Below are 17,924 nucleotides of genomic sequence, written 5' to 3'. Positions count from 1 at the left end.
AGATTATGTAAAATAATGATAAGTAGGCCTATCACATTGTAAGATAATAACACAATGTTGCTTAAAAAGCCCTTATGATTAATTACGGTGTATCAAAATGCAGGTCACTCAAATGTATAACCTTTCCAGGCAACCACATGACTGGACAGCCCAAGCCCCGAGGCGATACCTCCAGTTAACCCCACGAGGAACATACAGAAGAAAAACATGTTTAGTTGTCCAGCGTCATATCATTATTCAGAATGGGGATATTGGTCAATTGCGACCTCTAGCGGCCGAGACCGGAACTTTAGTGACCATTTGTACTCACTGGTAAAGTATATGACATTACATACAACATTCAGTTAAAAAAAGCACAACTATTTAGTTTTAAACAGTATTTCTAACGTACACAGCAAATTAAAAACCAACATCATGACAGCTGTCTCTTAACATGAAATGGTAAAACCTAGATTTCTATTCGTTCAGTTTATTTAGGTGAGCAACTAAACCTCTTTTTACACATCATTAACAATAATATTTACATTAAAGCACTGCTGAAAAATATAAACTATTTTAAATATACAAAACAAGCCACTTGTCCAACAGCAATGACCTACTTCATGTGCTGTACGGCATTGATTTACACGAAAATAAAGAGCAACGATAAACATCACAACTCTGACACTCAAAAGACAGTAATATGTGAAGGATTTGTAATGCCTCTCATAAGGTTAGATAATTATAATTGCACTGTTTGTGTACATAACATTGACCCGTTTGCTTCAATGCTATATTTGTGTCCTCCTGTGGAAAGAGGAATTCAATACGGCTCATCAGCGCCGCCCAGCGGAGTCCAGTGAAACAACAAGGCCGCGTGAGGTGCATTTCAAGAAGTTAAGGTACACTGTTTTACCATTTGTCGTTTGATGTTGGTTTTCTTCAAAGAGGCTTATTAAACGCTTATTAACCCTTGTGTGATCTTCGGGACATTTTTGTCTTTTTCATTTTTGTTTTTTCATTTTGGCTGTGTTAATGCAAACGGCATAAATGTTGTCAAAGGTGTGTGTTTTGGGGGGACTTTTGATATTTACATTTTCTTTTTTATATATATTTTCCACCAGATGGCGCCATTTTTCTCATGTTTAGCCTGAGGAGCAAAGACATGCTTTTTACCTATTTTCTGTTTGCAGGCCAATTGAATAAATGATGCAACTAGAATTGTGTGGGTGTGTTGTAGTGATGTCCGTGTGTGTGTGTGTGTGTGTGTGTGTGTGTGTGTGTGTGTGTGTGTGAAAACTATTTTATGTAAACAAACTGCCATTTAATTGGTTAAAATCCTGAAAATGAATGAATATTTGGCAGTTATGATCAGAAATGAACTCATTGAAAGTGGAAAATAACATTAATATATCATATCATTCTGGCAGTTTTTTTGATATGGACATTTTAACAAGGGTTAAAGAGACACTCCCCTTGGAGTAACCTCAAGTTAAGTGGGTTGATAAAAAGTTAATCAGGGTTTGTGCCTACCCTGCTGGAAAGTCCTGTTTAAGCCGGTAGCTGTGTTTTGGAACATGTTAGCTGTTCCAAGCTGGTCATGAGCTGGTCCTTAGCTGGTTGACAAGCTACCATCTTCCAAATGCCAGCTTGACCACCTTGAGCTGGTATGACAAGCTGGTAGCCGGTTTAAGCTGGTCTCTCATTTTGCACCATTTTGTCCATTAAAAAAGTTAATATCCAGCAACAGCTGCTGCTGGTCAATTGTGTCTAAGATAGCAGACGCGATAACAATGACCCCTGAAATATCGTCATTTATGTCAAATCCTGAGTTTTTCCTGATGCAGTGTGTTTCAACCCCACAAACAACAGTCTTTGAGCAGTTTCACCACAATTCCAGCAAAGTGCCCATAGACATCAGTTATTTTCTGGGCTACCAAAAGTAAAAAGTAACTTCATCTATAGTTTTATTTTTAAGTATAGATGTTCTATTTAATGCTCTCACCTTAAGTTTGATCCTCATTGTTTTTGTGCCTGATAAATAGTGCTCTGATTATAAAGTCAATCATATGTATACCTTTATAAAGACACTATCCCCTTAAATAGCTTCAGTGTATATCTGGATATAATACTATGTATTGGTAGCAAATTACAGGTAGCTTACACAAAATTACTTAAATTATGTTAGGTCTTATCTTACACAAAAGGTATTAAAAAATCTATATGAACATGTGCATTATGTATTGATAACGCTTTTGGTAGATTTTAGAACTAACACAAAGGGAAACTACTGTGCCTCTTTTGATAACTGGCAAAGCTGGCAGAGTTATTTCAGTCAATGTCGACATTTTTTTAAAAGGGCAATATATAAGTCTATCACTAGTCACAAAATGAATGTCAGATGGCATGTGCAATTGCACAGTAAATAGTGAACTACACTTTATTGGAAGCCGACAGTTCTAAACCCTTGAGATAATAATAATATAATGATATATATGTTTACAGGATACTCCACATGTGATTTGGGATATAAAACAGAAATGAAAGAGAAACCCAACAAGAAATGCAATTTCTTTACTATACGTCACATGACTTTCAAACATCTCAGAAGTGAATTTCCAGCTGTAATTCCTCATTTACATGTGATTTTTCATATTTAGGATATGAACAAATTTTAAAATTGCAAAAGTTCCATCTGTCGTTATTTTAAAACAGTTACACAAAGCTGTTGTGCACAATGGAAGCAACACCCATAACATAAATGTCATATTCACTATCAGCCAAAGAGAAAACTATTTACACATGTGTTTTCAGTGCACCAAATCACGTGATTAACATACATTGACAAATGCATATAGATATATTGAGCAAAATATGAAGATACAGAGAAAGGGAATGGCTTTGATTTCATTTCTTGTAGTTTGACAATGAGTGAAACCCATAAATGAACTACTAGTTCAAATAGCTGAAGAATTTTCCAAATGCTTAAAAAGTGTATGCAAATCTAAAATACAAAATTTAGGTCCGTTTGAGGTTTTAGAGCACCTAGTTTGAAAAAATATGGTGATTAAATGATAACAGAATTTTTGGGTAAACTGTCTCTTCAAGCACCATCTTTGTGATGTATAAACTGGTTTGATAAAATTCATGTTCGTCATTGTAGATGATAGTTAGCGGAAGTTCTGGCTTTCAAAATCTATTACAAAACAAGTGACACAGATTTAAGGGATGTTGCAGCAGCGGTGTTATTTGACAGGCATTGCAAAAGATTTACATGTGATTGGCATCTGATGAGCATGAGCAGAACTATTTTTGTAAATGTCTCGTTGTCTCATGTTTGATTGTCATCAAACAGTAGTTGACATCAGCCCTCATGCAGCAGAGTACCCTGTAAATCAGTTTCAGTCATTTATAAAATGGTGCTTTAAATGTGAAACATGTCTTGTGCTTGTTTTGATAATAGTAAACAAAGTAAAAATCAAACAATTGTTTAAAAAAAATAATAAAAGAAGTATACAAAATTATTCTAATTTAATATATAAATGGCTTTTTAAAATGAACACAGTCTTTTTTTTAAAACTACCGACAGTGTGAATGCTAACAACACTGGAAGAATTTTGATGGGCAAACGTTGGCGAAACACTGGCCATAAACAATATAATAACATTTCAAAATGCCATTTGAAATTTTGGCAAATTCCTCTGTGTGGCATCAGTATCAGATGCATTCCGCCTAGTGTCAACCTTCATGCTAAATAGTGTCTGTTTCTATTTTATGCATAAAAAATCTCTTCCCCTACACTAGTTATCTCATGCACATAAATGCTATCATACATATACATAAAATTATTTTCTTCTAAACAAATGAAAAGCACTCTGCACCCAATCTGAATATTGAAAATGTTGGAAGCAATACAAATGAATTATACTGAACTGAAACTAACTGTGGGAAACATACAATAATATCTACTGTTTGACACAATCAGTGCTTTATCATTAGAAACAAGAACAGGGTCCCATTTAGAAGAAACATAAGGCGATTAATTTGGAATCAGCTTTTCCTACACAAATTTTAACTTTAGCGCAAAAAGTGCTAAAATAAAATTGAACGGAGTCACAAGAACAGTAGAGTGGACAATGTGTTGCAGGATAAAAAATCATGTATTTTATGAAACAGTAATTGCTATAAAAACACACCGATCTAATGTGAACACAAAGCCTTGTTAATTAAATGTTTACGTAGTTAGAGTGTAAGTAATTAAGGATAAATGGTAAACCATTTGGAATGTTGGTAAATCTGAAATATTATTTTCAGATTAGCAATGCACAAAAGTTTTATAAAATTAGTACGAAAGATTGAATAAGGAACTGACATCAAAATAATGAACATTGATGGTTAGAGAGAAAGAGAAAGTTTTGGGAGAGAGTATAAGATTATACTGCATTAGAACAAAAGGAAACGGTCTCAAAAATGTAACATGACGTTCTGGAAAACATCAAATGTTGTTGATCCAGCAGAGAGAAACACATTGAAGAATGAAGCATTTGAGAAATCCACCCTTTTCAAATGTTTCTATGTATCGCCAAGTCATTGTGAGTGAAAAGGTATTCGGGTGTTTTTGGATGCAGTCATTTGTAAGAGTTTGATTTGTATGGTTTCTTGGTTCGCTTATTCTGCAATGACTGGTCTTGGATTGAACGTATGCCTATGACTTCTCCTTACTATAATAAACACTACGATGGTGTGTTGCCACCTAATTCAGTTTCATTGACCCTTGAGATGCATTCAAATAGATCATTGTCTGTTGTCATAGTGATAGTTTCCAATATATTGTCAACAAATGACATGATGGCGTGTATCAAATTATTAAAAAAATGCATACATTCAGTCTGTGAGAATTAGCCCGAACTATTTGTTAACTTTCAGAATCATTATTTGATCAATCTGAACACATCTCTAGTGTGCCTATAATTGGTCAAGGCAGTTGCTGGGGTTAATTTCCTCTGTTCTACTTCTTGGGGTGAAACACCATGAGGGGGCGCTCTTCAATCCGTTGCCAGGGACTCTTCTTGTTCTCGTCTTTGTCGTCCAGGTCATTGTCATCCTCCGGGCTGGTAACCGAGTCGTGTTGCGTTTCACTGTTGCTACTCCGTGAGCTGTTACCGCGGCTTCGACCCCTTCGTGGCATTGAAGACCCTCTTGGCTCCTCGGGACAATCATCCAAAAGAGGAGTCAGAGGATTTTCCAGTGGCGAACTGGCACCCATGCGGCTAATGCCTCCACTCAGATCGAGAGGGTCATGGTACGCTGGTTTCATGTAGTGTTTGCCACCACTAGTACTGCTGGAGGTGCATCCATGGCTTTTGCGCCCACTTCCTCTGTGTTCCTCTTTGCTCTTGCGACCGGATGATGATTTGCGGTCATGTTGGGCATCTTGGAGAGTACTGTCTACACCGCGGTCTTTACTGCTGCCAGCAGGGGCGCTAAGCGTGCTCTGGGCACTGTGGTTGCCACTGTGTGTTCCGCTATGGCTAAGCTCAGCACCTACATCGATGTACGAGTGGCGTACATGAGCGTTGGCACGGCCGTCAAGAGATATGAACCAGGCACGAGGGTGCTGCTTCACCCCCAACTCTAGAAGCTTCTTCTCCGTGAGTGCTTGTAGCTCCCCGTTCATCTGTGAGATGGTGGAATCATTAAACAAAACAGGGATGTGAACAGGTCCTGGTGTACCACTGGAGGGCCAAACGCTTTCATCTGAGCCAGCTGGAGATGACCCTTGTTGGGTATCTGTATGGCCTGGGGTCTGGCCCTGGTGGTTTTGGCTCTGAGCCCCACTGCTGGTACCCTGTGAACTCTGTCCATCTCGGTCCCTTTCTGCCTGGTTCTGCCCATCCTTACCTTGATCTGTGGCACCAAACTCAGATGACATCCTCATGTAGTGGGCTGGGATCACAAGAGTTGGTACCATAGAACGGTACATGTTCTCCTTCATCTGATCCAACGAACTGCAGAATATAATCTGACCTGGTTGTGTGTTTAGCGACGTTGGACGAGCAAGGTGATCTGGTCCCTGCAAAACCTGTGAATATTCCGGCGGCTTGTCTGTGTTTGGTGGAGAAGGCGGGTCAGATGTGTAGCCACGATTGTCATTGACAATGTGCCTTCGGCGATAATCATGATCTTTGTCGTCAGGGCTATAGTTGCGTCCATAGTCGTCATGTAGAAGATTGCTGTCCAGACTGCTTGTCTCTGTTGATCGATGTACCTTCATTGGGAAGCTCTCACCTTTTGATTGCTTGGATTGGGCACCTTTGGACTGCTTGATCTTAGAAGTATGCCTGAGTTTATGGGCAGGAACGTGCCTGGAAAACTCATCCCGAGCACTCTTAAAGGCATGGGATGGTGAGCTCTCAGATTTGTTGGCATCTAAATTGTCATTGGTGGCAGCTGATTCAACATGGCTACCACAGATGAGGTTCAAGTGGGAAGTGGAGGTGCCTTGATCCCTTTTTGATCCATTCAAAGCAGATGGTGCTTGGACATGTTTCTGCTGACGCCGTGGCTTTAGACACCTTCGCCTGGAAGAAAGACATATAAATTCAGCAAAAGGCCTCAGCATTCAATAACATGTGTCCATTGCGGTTATCTTCTGTGCATTGATCACTACATATTATCTTAGAATTACACATAATTCAGTCAAACCAGGCCATACCTGGATTGTTAACGCATGTATGTCCATGGAAAATGTATATTTTAGTAGATGTAACCAGTCATCATTTCTTTTAAGTTTTAATGTTTTAAGGATGGGGCGGCACAGTGGATCAGTGGGTAGCACTGTCTGCTCACAGCAAGGTCACTGGTTTGAGTCTCAGCTCAAACTGGGCCTTTCTCTGAGAAGTTTGCATGTTCTCCACATGTTCACATGGGTTTCTTATGGGTGCTCCAGTTTCCCCCATAGTCCAATGACATGCAGGTCAAGTGAATTAGAGACTAATTAGTATTGTATGTGTTTGTCTTTGTGTGTTAGCCCTGTGATGGCTAGCCATCTGTCCAGAGTGTTTCCCTGCCTTCGGGCTGGGATATAGACATAATGTTTATTATGTCTCAAGGGTGGCTGTGGCTCAGTTGGTAGAGTGGGTTGGCCACAAATCGCAGCGTTGGTGGTTCGAATCCCAGCCCACATGACTCCACGTGCCGAAGTGTCCTTGGGCAAGACACTGAACCCCAAGTTGCTCCCAGTGGCAGGCTAGCACCTTACATAGCAGCTCTGCCACCAATGGTGTGTGAATGTGTGAATGAGTCACAGTGTAAAGTGCTTTGAATACCATTAAGGTTAAAAAGGTGCTACATAAGTGCAGACCATTTAAAGTGCCTGCCTATTTTATTTAAAAAAACATTTTTAGTAACATTATCCCCAAAATACTGATGAGGTCATAAAAATGGTATGAACAATATTAATAAAATAGTTATCGATATGTTATTTTATAATAGTTTTAGATGGAGTTTGTCAAACTGCAAAACATAACTTCTCAAAAGTATTTCATGTCAACTACCTACCTGCAGTAGTAGAGAAGGACACAGAGTAAGACAAGTACAAGCAGCGCAAGAGATCCCAGTATGGACAGTAGGAAGAATGTGTGGTAAGCTGTGATGTCCCGTAGGCCTGGATGAGATAAACCTGAGCCTAATGTTCAAAACAAAGCATGAACATCAATTGTGAACATTTGTGAGTGAAGATACAAATGAGTGATTTTTGCTTCTGCTTCTATGCTTCTCATTTGTTAGCCACTTTGGATAAAATGTCTGCTATTTTTTGAATAAATGTAAATATAATGTAACCTCTTTTAATGTTACCTGTTGAAGAACGGAAGGCTGCCACCCAGTAGCCAAGTTGTGAGGCAGTGAAGTCCAATGTTAGCCGAGATCCCTCTCGGCTGATAAACCCTGTCCCGTTTCGTACCCATAATCCTAGAGCAAACGGCAAATCCTTATTTTCAAAATCAGACATTGGCATTAATATGCAATTGCCGGCTGATTTCCTGCGATCACTGACTGGACTTAAACAGAACTTCTTTGCAATTACATAATCACAGATTGTTTGTTTGCATTAAAGCTGAAGTGTGTAACTTCTGCGCTATTAGCGTCACCAAACAGAAATGCAAAAATTGTGTTTTTAAGCAGATTCCAGAAAACTCTCCACATCTTCCATTGTTCATGCAAACTGATAGTCCCGCCCCAAACTCACACCATTGGTCGAGCCAATGTTGCTGTGTCAGGCTGGGCAGGTTACTCAAAGCAATGATTTGATAGCACTGCAGAGCCTCAGTATTACACTTTAGGTTATATCAACCTGCAAATTTCTTACTTACAGTTGTCTCTGCATTTTAAGTTGGGATATGAGAGAATTTGAACATAAAAAATATTGCAAACATCAGCTTGAATTTGGCATTGAGAAGAATATGGTGCTATTCTTGACTTGCACTAACATGTCTTTAATTACGGTGTCTGTGACATGAGTGCTTGTACCTGTCTTGGTGTCGTATATCCAAACAGGTATGCTGGTGGCAGATCGCATGTGGGTATCAGAGGGCAGAGGCACGGAGATGTGAACGGGCTCTCTGACTTGTAACGGTCGACCCTCATGATCAAACAGCTGAGCGCTGACCGCTGCTACCACTGTGAGGTCAGTCCATCCATTCTCTCCTCCTTAACACAATTACACCATCTTAAACATATTTTCTATGAATTTATTTTAAACATACTGTATGTGTTTCAAGAGATCTATCAACTGTCTGTTGGCACTGGTACTGTTTGATCTCAAACGAAAATGTAGTTCTTAAATTAGGAGGATTATGAAAATGTGGCTAAAACATGCATAGGATAAAACAAATACTAATATCCAAATCTCATGAATGTGATTGCTCTTCAATTTTGGGCACTTTTAGCACTATAGGCTTCTAGAAAGTAAAGATATGTAAAAACAAAAAAATTACAAATGTATTTCAATTTGTCTACTTACAATGTTCGACAGTGTATGTACATGCATCACAAGAGATTTATGTCATGTTTGTCAGGAAAATTCCCACCACAGTGTCATTTCAAGCACATCTCAAATTCTGTATTACGTTTAATAGAATTGTATGCTGGAAATGACATTTTTAATGTTTTGTTTTTTTTTAAAGGGTAACTAAACCCTAAACCAACTTTTTTTAGTTAATGATCTGTAAGCATGGGGCTTTATTAGTACTGGTCATTGATTCAAGTAATTTTTTTGACATTTGTGTATAAAGTGTTTTAATTCTACAATATATGTTGTAAAAACATCTGAGTGCTGCCCTCTTCAGGTTGAACGGTGGCTACTGCAGTTGAATTTTCCTATTGGCTGTTGCGGTACTTCGTGACGTAAGCGGTGACAGCTGACGTAAGCAGGTTCCAGCTCACCACGCCAGATTCATGTACATGTCGTCTTGCGACCGTGTGAGGAATAATAATAACATAGAGTCTTACAGCAGCTGTCAATTAATCCGTCACTACGAGTCTCAGGTGCCCCCCCCCCGCCCGCTCAGCACCGCACTCGGTTCGTTCCCTCTATCCCCGCCGGGGTCTGCCCACTTTTCCAGCATATTCAAATATTTCTAGTGGGTGGAGTCAGACTCTGAGCAGGTGTTTAGTTACCCTTTAAATAAAATGGCAGACTCATTTGTCTTGCTCAGGCTAATTTCATTGCTAACATTTTATGTATCCATAATAAACACTATTAAATCCTATTTTCACACATTTGGCAAAATTACAGCTTAATTGGAAATGACGCCCAATAAAAATATTCTGATCACAAAAATTGGTAGAAATCAATTACACATAATTGAAATGGTTTATGTTTATTTCAGTATTGGTTTAGATCAGGGGTGCCCACACTTTTTTGTGTGATGATCTCACTTTTAAATGACCAACTCAATAAGATCTACCAACTAAAAAACACAAGTTTCATTTAAAATAAGAAAATGCTTGTTGGGACTACTGCATGTATCTCTACATGGAATTCATCTTCTAATTAATAAAAAAATATATAATAATGTTCAATGTTGATATCATTCAGTTTTAAAACTAAATGCAAAACACCTACAGCACAATAGATTACAATAGCCAGGGCATTTACCTTATTCTGATGACTTGCACTGAATGGAATCAGACAGTTTTGCCTAATCAGGGCAGTAGCATCGCAATTTCGCGCTCTGTTCTCAGAAGTCCTTGGAAGGCGCATATGCGCGAACCTAGTTGTCATGGCAACTCAATAAACAAAACCTTGCCTGGTCAATATTTACTCCTCAAGTGCAAGTCAGACAGAAACTAAAAGAAGGAAAGACATTATATTTTTTTTTATTAAAATTTAACGAAAGTACATTTAAATTTTGTGCGATCTACCAGCATTGCCTTTGCGATCGACTGGTAGATCGCGATCGACATATTGGGCACCCCTGGTTTAGATTATCATAGTTTTAAACATGCAATTATTTGTATTTTTATAATGAATTCTCATAGTTAAATATTGAAAGTCTGGTTCTGGATCAAGGCTAAAAGGATAAACCCTATACATAAGACGCTTTTGAATATAATTGATGAAGGCCTGGTAAAACGTGGAAAAAAAAGGTCAGTTTTAATGTCATCTTCATATATCAAAAATGAAACAAAGTTGAAATCTGTTTGTTATAATAAAAATCAAGCCCTGAAAGCCACATGAAAGTGCCTGAAGAAACACCCAAATATTAGTTTATGAATTACACATTTATTGTGCTTCAACATGAGCAGCATAACTGTTTATTCAATGTCTCTTAGTCATTTCCTGACCTGTGTTGTTAGGTTCCAGGGCGAGAGGGTAAGGGAATGAGTTAATTTCATTTTGCTCTCTGGCTGTTGTTAAAACTGCAGTTACTTCTGTGTAGGAGGAGTTAAAATGTAGGCTCCGCCTTGGAATTTGCAGCCATGGCTGACTCCGCCCACCTGAACATAAAAACAGAGTAGCCTAATGTGATTCAAGTAACGCAAGTATATTACACAAGTATATTATTATACAAGTATATTTTAATATATTATAATATTATAGAGGTTAACCCAAATGTACCTCATAACTAATGTGATTATAAGTGGGTTGTTAGAGTAAGACCAATGTATGATGTTTAGGGACGGTGCTACATAGGCAGGTTGCCCCGCCACTTTGCTAATTCACTTCCGTTTGTTATAATATTTTGTAAAATGTAAGCCTCGTCAATGCAAACCCAACAAAGGCTGTCTTTACTTCATAGTAAATGGCCTATCATTATTGTGAAATTAGAGCAATTAGCCGTTTTAGATGGCAACAAATTCTGTTGTGGCAATAGAATACTTCTGCTGTTGTTATGGTGACAGCCGCATGAAATGGAAGTGTCATGTTGACACAGCTGAAAGCATCAAGGGGTGAGAGGAAAAGAAAGATACAGTATATGGATAAATATAGGGATTTACAGTGGGATCCAAAAGTCACAGACCACCAGTGAAAGTGATTCTATATTGTGTTTTTCTAATTAAATACAATGAATTTCAATACAAATTGATATGTTTTTTATTAAGCAACAAAACCAGATGATCATATTATCCAGCATGTTTTGATAATGTTCCAAAGAGTATCTTGTGTGCTTCAAATGAAGCAAGAAAATGGGGTTAAAGGTGCTGTAAGCAATTTTAGCCATTCTAGAATTTCCACAAGATGAGCCGTTGGATTAGCCATACCTCCTTTTTGCAAAACGCAGCACTTCAAAGATACCAGATGAGATTTGTTGAGCCAGACACGAGCAGAAACGGTTGTCAAAAACAACAGTAGCAAAATAACGCCCTCAACTGACAACTGTTATGATCAACATGGCATAAAAAGGGCATTATGCTGCAATTATTCGCTGCAACTACAATGCAATAAGAACGTACTAAATGATTGACAAACAGAAAGCGTCATTGTCCGCAGCCCACAGAAACATTTTTGTTAGCTGTTTACAAAGTCTAGAGCTGTCACAGAGTCCGGTGAGATATCTCAGGACACTTATTTCATTAATATGTTTCAGGGAGTAGTGCATTTTTTTTGTCATACATTTCCATTAAAAAAAAATCACTTACAGCATCTTTAACATGGTTGATGTTAATTGATGTGACATTTCTTATTGGTTTTGCATAATACCTTTTAAAAACTCTAAAGCTTTCTGTGAATATCCAGGGCACACATTTTTACTGTGGTTTCAAATGTTTGGTTCCCACTGTATGACATACATATGCAATTTTGTACAACTATTTTACCTGCTTTACTAATAGGCTACACATTTACACCAATTTCTTAATGATTATGCCTTACTGGTCAATATTATCATTATTACTTACTTGGAGAGCCATGAAACACCTGGATGACATCATCATAAAGGATCAATGTGCCAGGCTTCTGTGCTAACAGGTAAAGACTGACAGAGGCGTACACTGACAGAGAGAGAGAGAGAGAGAGAGAGAGAGAGAGTAAGAGAGAGAGAGAGAGAGAGGTGTAAACAGCATTATCAAATACATCATCATAATATTACTTCAAAAGCATTACATGTCAAAAACATATTTTCACTGCTACATACTTTCTAGGGATGCACCAATGTATCAGTTGCCTATATATATTAGCCAATTATTGATCAAATTAAAACCATCAGTATCTCAGTCAAATTAAAAACTGTTGCATCAATCTGGGGAATTTAATTAATGGCATAGCCAAAACCATTAATATAAGGGTGTGTCCACATACTTTTGGCCATATGGTGTGTGTACAAATTACTGTTTGTATCAGTGCTTACTCACAGGGTACTCGGCTAGCGTGCCATGGCACTGAGCTGGTGAGGTAATCTTTCTGAGATGCTGTAATGATTACCCATGTTCCAGTGCGATACAGGAAGCTGACCACCTGCACACCATCACTGCCTGCTTTACTTTGTGCCAGCACACTCTGGTTACCGTAGACAGTGATGGCAGCGTTGGGCAGGGGTGACAGATCCCCACCATCAAACACCTGCACCCTCACCTGCACCTCTGAGAGCAGACAAGAGAGGAAACAAAAGAGTTAAAAAATGGACAGAAAGACAGCGACAGGTTCCAGTGCCTCTCGACACCTTCAAGACCAGATCAAGGGGGTTTAGGGTGGGCTTGGCCAATCCAGTCATGAGCTCAACCCATCCTGGTAGCGTGACAGTAGCTCAGCTATTTTCACAATAGTGTGGCTTTTCCAAAATCTAGCTACATTTTCCAATGAGCAGCGCTGTAGCATCAAAAAAGCTGCATTTGTCACACTGTATTTTGAAAGCAGAAATGGAGCTGAGTGATATTCAATATTCAATATTCTTATACTTAATATCCTTCTCTTGTGAAACATGGATTTGCACAGTGTGATTGAAGCCTTGTTTTTGCATGAATGTGGAGCTATGACCTGCTCTGCTCTTACCTATTGTATCTCTGGAGCAACCACGTGTGTCAACACAGCACAGACCACAAAACTGATGCAACCCAACAGACTTGAATTCTAGTGAGAATTTCTAGTTTAAAGCACATTGGAGGAAGTTAAACCTCTCAAACTGCTAGAGAACCTCAACATGCTAAACAACACTGAGGAAAAGAGACAACATTGTGCTACATGCCAAAATTAAGGTTTTTCAAATTTCACATCATCACAATTACTAAAAGTTTTCAGGCTATATTTTTCTCATAACAAGTACACATTTATTTAAAAAGAGCTACATTGATATTATATATAGCAGGAATGTTCAGGGACAAGCCATGAAATAATTCAGTAAGCAAATATAAAAAGCTCTAGTACAACAGAAATCTATTCAAATTAGGTAGGGATTTGAATCTAGGACTTTTGAACTACAGTCCAGTGCATTAACACACTGAGCAACTCAGCTGACATGCTCCATGTGTGGCAAAGAGACATCAACATCAGAGTCAGCACAATAGTGTGGATTATCTTTTGAACTATAGGTGGTGTTGTCTCAAAACTGCTCAGGTATCCACCGGACATGATGTAGATGATGCATTTCATAATTTTTTGTGAAATCTGACAATGCTTTTAAAAGATATATCACTTTTTCATTTAATTAAATATGGTGGAGGGACAGTATGGCTGATATGGGAAGAATCATATTGTTGAAACCATCATGACCCAAGGAGTTCAACGACACCAATCTCATGATTTTAGGACATGTTAAGGGCACAAATAGCTATTGACCCATAGGAGGCGCTGTCTTCAAATGTTGTATGTACCCTCAGATCATGGTCCTGATGAAGCACACCAAGTTTCCTTTCGATAGGACAAAATATTGCTGAGAGACCACCTCAGATCCATCGACCTCGTTAACTTTGTGCTGCCGTATCTTTTAAACAAAGGCAAAAATCAAAATTCTTTACTATCATTTCTGTGCAGCTTGGTCTAGAGATTATAGAGATTATTTTGAGCCATTGTTGGACAAACTGGACAAAGTTTTAAGGACATTTTTAAACTGTAAACTTCATCATCTAAGATGGCAGCTACTATAATGGGTGGAGTTATGTATGGGGGTTCATTTGAATTTGTTCATAGTTAATTTTCAATTTTGTTTCTAGAAGAAACGGTTCAAAAGATACATGCAAAAGCTAATTTTATTTTTGAACTGGAGGTGGAGCTCTGTAGTTTGTCCCAGAGATCCTAAATTAGCTATGGGGACTATTCATGACCACCCCTATCAGTATGCAAAAGTTTTCCTACAAACGGTTCTATGGGCTGCCATAGTCTTCCATTGGGAAGGATGAATAATAATAAATATAGCTGCAAGCAGCAATTATGAGGCCAAGCACCGAAATGGCAAGTTTTTCACAGCATTAACCACAACCTAAAGATCACATATGACATAAAGCACAAACACACAACATTACACATCACCTCAGGATGGATTTGAACCTACAACTTCCCATTTAATAGGTCACTGCACAATCCACTGGACCACTGAGCAACAAAATTGACAGTCACCAAAGGGACATACCAAGCATAGAGCAATCACAGCCAATCATCGCAGTCACCATAATCAACTTTGTATTCATGTTACTTCACAACAAAATGAAAAACTAAAATTTGATTGGATAAAAGCCCAGCAAACATTTAAAAACACATGGCAAAGATCTCCATAACAACAGAAATTTTAACTGCTTGATTTGTCGAGGTGGGGATTAGAACCCACAAGCCTTTTTTTGAAGCAAAATATTTAGTTAATTGCTGATGTTTATCACTATATTTTGATTCAGTTATATAAAATGGGGTGTTTTCTAGTTTGTTAGAGTATGATAATTATAAATGTATGTTCAATTTAATGTTTTCACCCTGTTTGTTTAATCCTTACCAAAATAATTTATGGTTTTACAATTGTAGGCACCATTCCTATAATAATCATGTTTTCTGCTGAAGCCGTTCTAATAAAATTACCCATAGTTTTGCACAGTAATTTCCATATCCATATAGTAACCAACTACAACAGTCATATTGTAGTACTAGTAACCATGACAGTAGTAATCATGGTTCATTTAGTGGTTACTATGTTTTTACTACAAATGCCATGGTTTAACTATGGTTACTGTAGTAAACAATGTTAAAGGTGCACACAGTAAGTTTAACTCCTAAAGACATGAATTATAATTTTGCAATAGATGTAGGAAATCATGAGCACTCACATTAAAACGAAGACTCATATCAGTCACCTTAAAATAGTGGTTTTATCCAACCTGGGGCTGCCATGTTAGAATCACATGACCAGTCGAATACTCCTAATCTCAGTAATCGTCCTGTTATTTGACACTTTCACTCAATTATTAAAGTAATCATGACTGACTGTGAATACTAATTTCTACAATGGCATCTGAGACTGAAAACAATTTATTAAATGATGCTGCAACCACACAGCTAGGTGTCAGAGTAAGTCCAAAATGACACAAAGAAAATAGTTACTGAGTGCACCTTAAATGTTAAGGGAATGTCACCCTAAATAAATATCAGGTGATATTATTGAATTATATAATATCATCCGATTGTTATATACAGTATCTACTATAAATAGCTTCAATGTAGCTACTTGCTACATGTTGTGAAGCTACAGTTTCACAATTACAATTTTTACAGTTTCTTCAATTTTTCAAAATTGTGTAAAGTGATGCTGTCAAATTATAATACCATTGTACTTTGATAAATGTATAAGGTTTAATGTACAGCCAGCCAGTCATAGGCACAAAATTGAGCAGTTGTACAGTTCAGGGCTAGACCCAGCACTCTTGGCATTTCTGAATGCATTAATGAACAAAATTGTAGCCTATAAATAATTATACTTTGCATGAGCAGAGCACATGATAGACCAAAGGAGCCTATACATTCTATAAAGGCCTCTTAGACACATGCAAGGTCCTTATAATATAAAAATAGAAGGTGGTTTTCACTCAGCAGTGTATGATGCATTATTCGCAGCTCAGTCTAAAACAATAGCATGCAATCATATAGACAGCTAAAGTAATAAATAAACGCACTTATTTCGCGTTAAGGCGCCTGTAATTAGCTTTCAGTGGGCCTTGGTAAATCGCAGATTTGCATAATTGACAGGCACACAAAAAGCTGTTAAGAATGCACACGACACTGCGTTGAATTTGCTTTTTTGTGTGTGTGTGTGTATGTGCAGGCAATACGCTGAGAATTTCAAACAAGAAATGAATTTTGTATTTCGAAATGCACCTATTGTGTCCAATCTATAAAGCCATGCAATACATTTATGGTTGTGGCCGATCGAAATGCATCTAAAATACACATTTCAAAATGTGACATGTGGGCTGACTTTTCATTTTCTCGGTTTTCTGTTTGCATCAATATCTGTCTCGTGTGTTCGATGCTTTAGAAATGAAATCGCTCACCACTCCCACATTTACACCCGCTATGCGTCCTTTATTCTTTACTTACCCAGTGTTGTGCTTTCAGGAATGGATTTACCAGCTATCCCTTTAATATCTGACAAAAAGAGAAAGAGGAAAAAACGAGAGACGAAAAAGGATGGCATCTTCAAAGCTACATCTCTTTTTCCACCTCGTCACCCATATGTATGTGTCTGTGTTTTAGACATGGTCGCCAGCATCCTTCTGTATGTGCTGCGGGATGCTGCGCTGCCTGTTGGCTCTCATCACCGACTCATCGTCAGTGGAAAAGAAAAAACAGACCTCGTGTGGTCAAATCCGGCATTGCATTGAAAAATCAGTGTTGTGTATTTGGTTTTGTTAATCTACGACTGGTCTTGCTTTTTACAGCTGTGCTGATTACAGGGGTAAGTTGTCGCAGGGGCTTTATTAGAATGATTATAAGGTTTTGAGTTAAAGGTCAAGCTAAACAAATGCTTGTTTGCTTTAGCTGTGCTGGACTCCGTGTAATTCTAGGATATGCTGTGCAGTTGTTGGGTAAACCAGTGAGCACAACTGCTCCACACTGGGATACATGCAAGGTCAACAGTGAAGTTAGATTTAAACCAAAAGGTTAAACTATAATTCAGAATACAGAACTCGGCATATCATTCATAAATGTCATAAAAGTTTTCACATGTGTTTTAAACGTAATTTTAAAACCGCACAATTCAATAAGTAGGCTATAGTTTCTGTAAGCCTAAACAATGATTTTATGTTATCATGTAACCATTTGCATTCGTTTCAGAAATTGTTTTACTTTAGAATTTAAATTGGAATACATGTATGTGTTTTGTAAAACTAATTTATTAATTTAGTCTTTAAAAATGTAATGTCATCTAATTACAAGTACTTGTAATTAGATGATATTAGTCACTACATTAATATCATTACTACCCAACACTATCTATCTATCTATCTATCTATCTATCTATCTATCT

General features: G+C 37.9%; 1 protein-coding gene across 2 annotated transcripts; it reads right to left on the bottom strand.

Moving 5' to 3' along the window:
• Positions 1–2,434: 2,434 nt before the first annotated feature.
• LOC127634053 (protein FAM171A2-like) lies at positions 2,435–17,165 on the bottom strand. 2 transcript variants are annotated; one of them, XM_052113452.1, is made up of 8 exons: positions 16,994–17,165; positions 12,835–13,062; positions 12,382–12,474; positions 10,828–10,980; positions 8,509–8,688; positions 7,837–7,950; positions 7,540–7,666; positions 2,435–6,560 (listed from the first exon to the last, which is right to left on the bottom strand). In XM_052113452.1, exons 1-8 carry the CDS (start codon positions 17,088–17,090, stop codon positions 4,988–4,990), a joined length of 2,565 nt encoding a protein of 854 aa, XP_051969412.1. In that variant the 5' UTR covers positions 17,091–17,165; the 3' UTR covers positions 2,435–4,987. The 2 variants fall into 2 exon arrangements, with proteins under 2 accessions (XP_051969412.1, XP_051969413.1); XM_052113453.1 differs by lacking the exon at positions 10,828–10,980.
• Positions 17,166–17,924: the final 759 nt, after the last annotated feature.

The sequence above is a fragment of the Xyrauchen texanus genome, chromosome 41 (genome assembly GCF_025860055.1).
Source record: "Xyrauchen texanus isolate HMW12.3.18 chromosome 41, RBS_HiC_50CHRs, whole genome shotgun sequence".
Lineage (NCBI taxonomy): Eukaryota > Metazoa > Chordata > Actinopteri > Cypriniformes > Catostomidae > Xyrauchen > Xyrauchen texanus.
This window is presented reverse-complemented; position numbering and strand designations above follow the sequence as displayed.